Source organism: Pan troglodytes, chromosome 20 (assembly GCF_028858775.2).
Source record: "Pan troglodytes isolate AG18354 chromosome 20, NHGRI_mPanTro3-v2.0_pri, whole genome shotgun sequence".
Taxonomy (NCBI): domain Eukaryota; kingdom Metazoa; phylum Chordata; class Mammalia; order Primates; family Hominidae; genus Pan; species Pan troglodytes.
The window spans coordinates 19,145,652-19,155,051 of record NC_072418.2 but is presented as its reverse complement, the minus strand read 5'-3'; the positions used below and the strand labels follow the sequence as shown (position 1 = coordinate 19,155,051).

Here is a 9,400-nt window from a genome sequence, read left to right as displayed (position 1 = left end):
GTGAAGGGGCCACGCCCGTGGTGGCGGAGGTGTAAGCTCCCCCATCTCCGCCCCCTAAGGCTGGCCAGAGTCGCCACGGGGTCGACGGCAGCGAACCCTCGAATCCTCGAGGGTCCCCTTCACCCTTCCCTTAGCCCAAATTAACCATTATCACCTCTAACCGGTGTTATTTCCCCTTCCCCACAGAGCATTGGAGAAACCGATGGTTGCAGTCCACCAATGACTCCCGATTTGGGCATTTTAGACTTTCGTCGGGGAAGTTTTATGGTCATAAAGAGAAAGATAAAGGTTAGTGTAGAATCAGGACCAAATTGAGCCTAATGTTACATTTCCATAGCAACCTCTCTAGGTAGTTGTGGCACAGCCAAAACGCTTTTATTCCCGTTTTACAGATGAAGACATTAAGGCAAAGGTAGAACTTAAGGGGCTCCTTTCCTTGTTTTTTTGTTTCTTCTCTCCTTTTTTTTTTTTTTTTTTTTTTTTTGAGATGGAGCCTTGCTCTGTTGCCCAGGCTGGAGTGCAGTGGCCCGATTTCGGCTCACTGCAACTTCCACCTCCCGGGTTCAAGCAATTCTCCTGCCTCAGCCTCCCGAGTAGCTGAGACTACAGGCGCGCGCCACCATGACCGGCTAATTTTTGTACTTTTAGTAGAGACAGGGTCCACGTTGGCCAGGCTGGTCTCGAACTCCTGACCTCATGATCCACCCACCTTGGCCTCCCAAAGTGCTGGGATTACAGGCATGAGCCACAACATCCAGCCTCCTCTCTCCTTTCTTTATTGCCGAAGATTCCTTTTTTTTTTTTTTTTTTTTTTTTGGTAGTAGGAGTCTCGCTCTGTCACCTAGGCTAGAGTGCAGTGGCACGATCTTGGCTCACTCAAACCTCCGTCTCCCGGGTTCAAGTGATTCTCTTGCTTCAGGCTTCTGAGGAGCTGCGATTACAAGCGTGCACCACCACGCCCTGCTAATTTTTTTAGAGACAGAGTTTCACCACATTGCCCAGGCTGGACTCAAACTCCTGGCCTTAAGTAATCCACCTGCCTCGGCCTCCTAAAGTGCTGGGATTATAGGCGTGAGCCATGGTGCTTGGCCTATTATCATTATTATTACTTTTATTGGTATTAGGTCCCCTGAAGTCCAAGGAGACATATTCAGCTTATTTGGTATAATAAAATCATACTTGAAGCACTGTCAAATATGCAATGGTATTTAACCTTCTTTGGATTATATTTATATGAATGTGTTATTAGTAGGCATTACCAAAATTGCCCCTCTTAATAGACACTAGTCAAGTGCATTTGAGGATCAAGGGCCATGCCCCTCAGAAGGAAAAGGTTAGTGGGTACTTTTTCTCATTTTAATTTTCGTATTAAAAAGAAAAATAGGCCAGGCGCGGTGGCTCATGCCTGTAATCCCAGCACTTTGGGAGGCCTTAGGCAAGCGGATCATGAGGTCAGGAGTTCAAAACCAGTCTGGCCAATACGGTGACACCCTGTCTCTACTAAAAATACAAAAATTAGCTGGGTGTGGTGGCTCATGCCTGTAGTCCCAGCTACTCGGGAGGCTGAGGCAGAAGAATCACTTGAACTCGGGAGGCAGAGGTTGCAGTGAGCAGAGATCATGCCCCTGCACTCCAGCCTCAGTGACAGAGTGAGACTCCATCTCAAAAAAAAAAGAAAAATATGGTCAGGCACGGTGGCTCACGCCTGTAATCCCAGCATGTTGGGAGGCCAAGGCAGGCGGATTACTTGAAGTCAGGAGTTTGAGACCAGCCTGGTCACCATGGTGAAACCCTGTCTCCACAAAAATACAAAAAAGTTAGCCAAGTGTGGTGGCGCACAACTATAATCCCAGCTAATTGGGAGGCTGAGGCAGAAGAATCGTTTGTACCCAGGAGGCAGAGGTTGCAGTGAACTGAGATTGTACCACTGCACTCCAGCCTGGGTGACAGAATGAGACTCCATTTCAAAAAATAAAAGAAAAAAATACAGAGATAAACATTACATCTTGTCGCCTGCACATTCTTCAGGGTACAACACAATGAGTTTTTACTTTTGTACAGGCAGGTCAAGATAAGGCAAGCGAATCACTTGAGGTTGAGACCAGCCCGGCCAACATGGCGAAACTCCGTCTCTATTAAAAATACAAAAATTAGCTGGGCATGGTGGCACACATCTATAATCTCACCTACTTCAGAGGCTGAGGCAGGAGAATCACTTGAACCCAGGAGGCGGAGGTTGCAGTGAGCCAAGATCATGCCACTGCACTCCAGCCTGGATAACCGAGCAAGACTCTGTCTCAAGAAAAAAATATATATATATATACAAATATTAGCCAAGCATGGTGGCATAGGCCTGTAGTCCCAGCTACTTGAGAGATTGAGGCAGGAGAATCACATGAACCCGAGAGGCGGAGGTTGCAGTGAGTCGAGATCGTGCCACTACACTCCAGCCTGGGCAACAGAGCAAGACTCTGTCTCAAAAAAAAAAAAAAAAAAAAAAAAAAAATTCTAGCTTCAAGAGAGCTAATTCAAGCTCAAAGTTTAAGGACAACTGTGTGGAAAACACAGATCCCAAAGAATAGAAGTCAGTGTTCTGAAGTGTAGAAGTTTGGGATCATTTGTATAGACAAAGTTTAGAGAAGCTTAACAGAATTTCAGCATCTTTCTAGGCAAGGCTTGATAGATAATGACCATGATCCCATTAGTCAAGGTGGTCTTTTTCTTTTGAGAAGGTATATTTAACATTTCACCCTGAAGATGTAACAGTCACGGCATCTTTTGTGCCATCTGGTCTGAGTTAGGTACAGGTCAGTCCTGGAGGCAGTTAATCTGTAACTGAGGTCAGTGGTCACAAATAGAGGAGGCCTGGTCTCTGGTTTGTCCTAGTCATTTGCCAAACAAGAACAATGAGGAAGAAGGTTTATCTATGATTTAAGAAGCAGAGGTTACACCTGCATGCTGCATGACTCAGATCACACAACTTGCTCAAGGTTTTTATTTATTTTATGTATTTATTTGAGAGAGAGTTTCACCCTTGTTACCCAGGCTGGAGTGCAATGGCGTGATCTCTGGTCACCACAACCTCCACCTCCCAGGTTCAAATGATGCTCCTGCTTCCAGCCTCCCAAGTAGCTAGGATTACAGGCATGTGCCACCACACCTGGCTAATGTTTTTTTTTTTTTTTTGAGACGGAGTCTCGCTCTGTAGCCCAGGATGGAGTGCAGTGGCGCGATCTCGGCTCACTGCAAGCTCTGCCTCCTGGGTTCACGCCATTCTTCTGCCGAGTAGCCGGAACTACAGGCGCCTGCCACCACGCCCGGCTAATTTTTTGTATTTTTTTTTTTTAGTAGAGACAGGGTTTCACGTGTTAGCCAGGATGATCTCGATCTCCTGACCTCGTGATCCTCCCACCTTGGCCTCCCAAAGTGCTGGGATTACAGGCGTGAGCCACCGCGCCCGGCCTAATTTTGTATTTTTAGTAGAGACGGGGTTTCTCCATGTTGGTCAGGCTGGTCTCCAACTCCCAACCTCAGGTGATCCGCCCGCCTCGGCCTCCCAAAGTGTTGGAATTACAGGCGTGAGCCACTGCGTCTGGCTTATTTATTTTTTTAAACGGAGTTTCGCCCTGCCACCCAGGCTGGGGTGCAATGGCTCCTCCATCTCCCAGGTTCAAACAGTTCAGCTGCCTGAGCTTCCCGAGTAGCTGGGACCACAGGCACGCGCCACTACGCTAGGCTAATTTTGTATTTTTGGTAGAAATGGAGTTTCCCCACGTTGGCCAGGCTGGTCTCGAACTTCTGACTTCAAGTGATCCACCCGGCTCAGCCTCCCAAAGTGTTGAGATTACAGATGTGAGCCACCATGCCTGGCCTCTCAAGGCTTTAAATTGTATTTGCTTTCACATATGTGAAAGTTTAGGCCAGGCACAGTGGTTCACACCTGTAATCTTAGCACTCTGGGTGGCCAAGGTGAGTGGATCACTTGAGGCCAGGAGTTCAAGACCAGCCTGGGCAACGTGGTGAAACCCCATCTCTACTAAAAATATGAAAATTAGCCAGGCATGATGTCGCACGCCTGTAGTCGCAGCTACTCAGGAGGCTGAGGCAGGAGAATCGCTTGAACCTGGGAGGCGGAGGTTGCAGTGAGCAGAGATTCAGTCTGGGCAATAGAGCGAGCCTCTGTCTCAAAAGAAAAAAGAAAAGAAAGAAAGAAAGTTTAGTGTCCATTAAGTTTCACTGGAACACAGCCACATCCATTCTTTTTTTTTTGGAGACGGAGTCTCACTCTGTCACCCAGGCTGGAGTGCAGTGGTGCAATCTCGGCTCACTGCAACCTCCGCCTCCTGGGTTTAAGCGATTCTTCTGCCTCACTCTCCTGAGTAGCTGGGACTACAGGCACATGCCACCACACCCCGCTAATTTTTGTATTTTTAGTAGAGATAGGGTTTCACCATATTGGCCAGGCTGGTCTCAAACTCCTGACCCCGTGATCCGCCTGCCTCAGCCTCCCAAAGTGCTGGGATTACAGGCGTGAGCCAGCATGCCTGGCAGTCCATTCATTTATATATTGTCTATGGCTGCCTTTTATGCTGAAAAGGCAGAGTAGAATGTTTAGGAAAGGGACCAGTCGGGCACGGTGGCTCACGCCTGTAATCCCAGCACTTTGGGAGGCCGAGGCAGGCGGATCATGAGGTCAGGGGATCGAGACCATCCTGGCTAACATGGTGAAACCCCGTCTCTACTAAAAATACAAAAAATTAGCTGGGTGTTGTGGCCAGCGCCTGTAATCCCAGCTACTCGGGAGGCTGAGGCAGGAGAATGGCGTGAACCCAGGAGGTGGAGCTTGCAGTGGGCTGAGATCGTGCCACTGCACTCCAGCCTGGGCGACAGAGCGAGACTCCATCTCAAAAAATAATTAATTAATTAATTAATAACAGTGGTATATTAAGAACAAAAACTTCCAGGTGTGTGAAATAAAAGTTGTATGGGCCAGGCACGCTGGCTCACACCTGTAATTCCAGCACTTTGGGAGGCCGAGACGGGCAGTCACCTGAGTTCAGGAGTTCGAGACCAGCCTGACCAACATGGAGAAACCCTATCTCTACTAGAAATACAAAAATTAGCCTGGCGTGGTGGCTAATTGTAGTTGTAATCCCAACTACTCAGGAGGCTGAGGCAGGAGAATCACTTGAACCCGGGAGGTGGAGGTTGCAGTGAGCCGAGATCACGCCATTGCACTCCAGCCTGGGTGACAGTGAGACTCCATGTCAAAAAAAAAAAAAATTATATAGAAGCAGAGTGCCTGCTAGTGGTCTACCCATTATGCATTATTGTATAATGCTCTGTTGGCACTGTAGATCACTGTAAATGGTTAGGACATTTATGTTTGGGAGTAAGGGAAGGACATCCATTTAACTTCCTGCGTTACTTAGCGCAGCGCCATTCCTGATCCTTCATGAGTATATTTTGTTCAAAGGTCTGCAAACCACTCAGAATGGCCGATTCTATGCCATCTCTGCACGCTTCAAACCGTTCAGCAATAAAGGGAAAACTCTGGTCATTCAGTACACAGTAAAACATGAGCAGAAGATGGACTGTGGAGGGGGCTACATTAAGGTCTTTCCTGCAGACATTGACCAGAAGAACCTGAATGGAAAATCGCAGTACTATATTATGTTTGGTGAGTTTACGTGGTGCAACACAACCACTTCTAGTGACTTTGAAAACCCTCCCACTTCACAGGATCTTTAGACTAAGACTTTGCTAATGTAGTGAAGGTAGTAGTATTGAGTATATCAGATCCAAGGTTTGTAGTAGTATTGAGTGTATCGGATCCAAGCACTATTAAGCCTAATTAATATAAAAAGGCAACTGTACCAGTCTGTTGTGTTCCTGAAGAAGTTATTTATTCACCATTAATGTTGCCCTCATGCAGGGTAAGGATACCTTATCTGAAATGTTTGGGACCAGAGTGTTTTGGATTTTGGAAATTTTTTTTGGATTTTGGATTATTTGCATTATCCTTACTGGTTGAGCAACGCTAATCTGAAAAATCTGAAATCCACAATGCTCTGATGAGCATTTCCTTTGAGCATCATGTTGATTCTAAAAGTTTTGGGTTTTGGAACACTTCAGATTTGCGATTTTTTGATTTGGGATGCTCAACCTGTGTAGTTTTTTTGTTTGTTTGTTTTTGTTTTTGTTTTTGTTTCGAGCCCGAGTTTTCACTCTTGTGGCCCAGGCTGGAGTGCAATGGCAATGGCTTGATCTCGCCTCACTGCAATCTCCGCCTCCTGGGTTCAAGTGATTCTCCTATCTCAGCCTCTTGAGTAGCTGGGATTACAGGCATGTGCCACCATACCTGGCTAATTTTTTTGTATTTTAGTAGAGATGGGTTTTTTTTTTTGAGACAGAGTTTCGCTCTTGTTGCCCAGGCTGGAGTGGAATGGCATGATCTCGGCTCACTGCAACCTCCTCCTCCCAGGTTCAAGGGATTCACCTGCTTCAGCCTCCCAAGTAGCTGGGATTACCAGCATGCACCACCATGCCCAGCTAATTTTTGTATTTTTAGTAGAGACGGGGTTTCTCCATGTTGGTCAGGCTGGTCTCGAACTCCCAATCTCAGGTGATCCGCCCACCTCAGCCTCCCAAAGTGCTGGGATTACAGGCGTGAGCCACTGCGCCCGGCCAAGATGGGGTTTCACCATGGTGGTCAGGCTGGTCTCGAACTCCTGGCAGGTATCGAACTCCTGACCTCAGGTGATCCACCCACCTTGGCCTTCCAAAGTGCTGGGATTACAGGCGTGAGCCACCACGCCTGGCCTCAACCTGTGTTTTGAATCCTTCAGTACTCAGTAAACCTTGGCTGTGGGCCAAATTGGCCCACCGCCTGTGTTTATAGAACCCGTGAATTAAAAATGTTTTTTACGTTTTTAACTGGTTGGAAAAAATCAATACAAGATGATATTTTGTGATACATGAAAATTATATGAAATTTAGATTTCAGTGTGCATAAATGAAGTCTTACTGGAATGCAGCCTCACTCTGTTCATTTATATGTTGTCTGTGGCTGCTCGCCAGTACCAGTGGCAGAGTTAAGTTGTCATGACAGAGATCATTAGGCTTACAAAGCCAAAAATATTTTACCATCTGGCCTTTATAGAAAAAGCCTGCAAACCTCTAGAAAATATTTAATGTCTCCTGACAACGGGGGTACTTGATTAAAATTTGTGCTAGAACTGGGAAGGGACCACACTGGGCCACAGGAAATAGACCTAAGTATAGTGTAACTTAAAACTTTAATAATAAATGTACCTCAGGCCGGGTGTAGCGGCTCACACCTGTAATCTCAGCATTTTGGGAGGCCAAGGTGGGCAGATCACTGGAGTTCAGGAGTTCAAGACCAGCCTGGCTAACATGGTAAAACCCTATCTCTACTAAAAATACAAAAAAAATTAGCCGGGCATAGTGGCACATGCCTGTAGTCCCAGGTACTCAGGAGGCTGAGGCAGGAGAATTGCTTGAACCTGGGAGGTGGAGGTTGCAGTGAGCCGAGATCTCACCACTGCACTCCAGCCTGGGTAACAGAACGAGACTCTATCTCCAAAAAAAGAATGAATGTACTTCCAAAATATTCATCCTCAGCTGGGCACAGTGGCTTATGCCTGTAATCCCAGCACTTTTGGGAGGCCAGGCAGGAGGATTACTTGAGTCCAGGAGTTCGAGACCAGCTTGGCCAACATAGTGAGACCCTGTCACTACAAAAAATGAAAATTAGGGCTCTGTGCGGTGGCTCACGCCTGTTATCCCAGCACTCTGGGAGCCAGAGGCGGGCACATCACCTTAGGTCGGGAGTTCGAGACCAGCTTGACCAACATGGAGAAACCCCGTTTCTATTAAAAATACAAAATTAGAGCCGGGCGCAGTGGCTCACACCTGTAATCCCAGCACTTTGGGAGGCCAAGGTGGGCGGATCACGAGGTCAGGAGATTGAGACCATCTTGGCTAACACAGTGAAACCCCGTCTCTACTAAAAATACAAAAAATTAGCCAGGTGTGGTGGTGGGCACCTGTAGTCCCAGCTACTCGGGAGGCTGAGGCAGGAGAATGGCCTGAACCTGGGAGGTGGAGCTTGCAGTGAGCTGAGATCACACCACTGCACTCCAGCCTGGGCAACACAGTGAGACTCCGTCTCAAAAACAAAAAAAAAAATTGAAAATTAGCTGGGCGTGGTGGCGCATGCCTGTAATAATCCCAGCTACTCAGGAGGCTGAGGCAGGAGAATCACCTGAACCTGGGAGGCAGAGGTTATGGTTAGCCGAGATTGCACCATTGCACTCCAGCCTGGGCAATGAGAGCAAAACTCCGTCTCAAATAAATAAATAAATAAATGATACAAAATACAAAATAAAAATAAAAATAGAACTAAAAAACACCCAGATATCTGAAACATCAAGGGAGGATCACTTGAGCCCCAGAGTTTGAGACCAGCTTGGGCAATATAGCAAGACCCCAGCTCTACAAAATGTTTTTTTTTTTTTGTGTGTGGAGACACAGCTTCGCTCGTCGCCCAGGCTGGAGTGCAATGGCACGATCCCGGCTCACTGCAACCTCTGCCTCCCAGGTTCAAGCGATTCTCCTACCTCAGCCTCCCAAGTAGCTGGGGTTACAGGTGTCCGCCACCACGCCCAGCTAATTTTTTTGTATTTTTGTAGAGACAGGGTTTCACCATGTTGGACAGGCTGGTCTCGACCTACTGACCTCAGGTGATCCACCCACTTTGGCCTCCCAAAGTGCTGGAATTACAGGCGTGAGCCACCACGCCTGGCCCCATCTGTACAACAATTTTAAAAATTAACCCAGTGAGGTGGCGCACCCCTGTGGTTCTAGCTACTCAGGAGGCTGAAGCAGGGGAATCCCCCGAGCCGAGGAGTTTGAGGATGCAGTAAGCTATAATCACACAACTGCACTCCAGCCTGGATGACAGAATAAGACCCTGTCCGAAATAAATAAATAAATAAATAAATAACCCTATATAGCATGTGTCTACTACATCTGAATTGCCAAGCAGCATAATTTGGGGTCAAAAAAAGATTAAAATAAATTTTTCTTAGTATTTCAGTTTTTAATTCAACAGTTCCATTTTACTCAAACCCACTCTGTTACTATTGGAACACTTTGTTGCAATGAGTCAGGGCCAGCCATTAGTGTGAGGGGAGCTTGCTGAGGGTGAGGGGTTAAGGAGGAGGACAAGGGAAGCACAGTTATTGTCAGTCTTGATATTTGCATGAATTCCTATGCATAAGTTATGCATAAAACCTCAGACAGGCAACACAGAGCCCATCTGTCTACATTTCCTCATGAACATCCATTACATGTGTAAATACCTTTTTTTTTTTTT

General features: G+C 46.8%; 1 protein-coding gene across 4 annotated transcripts in view; it reads left to right on the top strand.

The window, feature by feature from the left end:
- CALR3 (calreticulin 3) overlaps window positions 1-9,400 on the top strand; it is a 57,058-nt gene that overhangs the window by 355 nt on the left and 47,303 nt on the right. For 3 of the 4 annotated variants that reach the window (XM_054673104.2, XM_063801314.1, XM_016935402.3), the window contains exons 2-3: window positions 187-288; window positions 5,477-5,680. In XM_054673104.2, the coding sequence (XP_054529079.1) occupies window positions 187-288; window positions 5,477-5,680 (306 nt within the window). The remainder of the gene's footprint in view (window positions 1-186; window positions 289-5,476; window positions 5,681-9,400) is intronic. The other variant, XM_016935403.2, reaches the window with a different exon arrangement.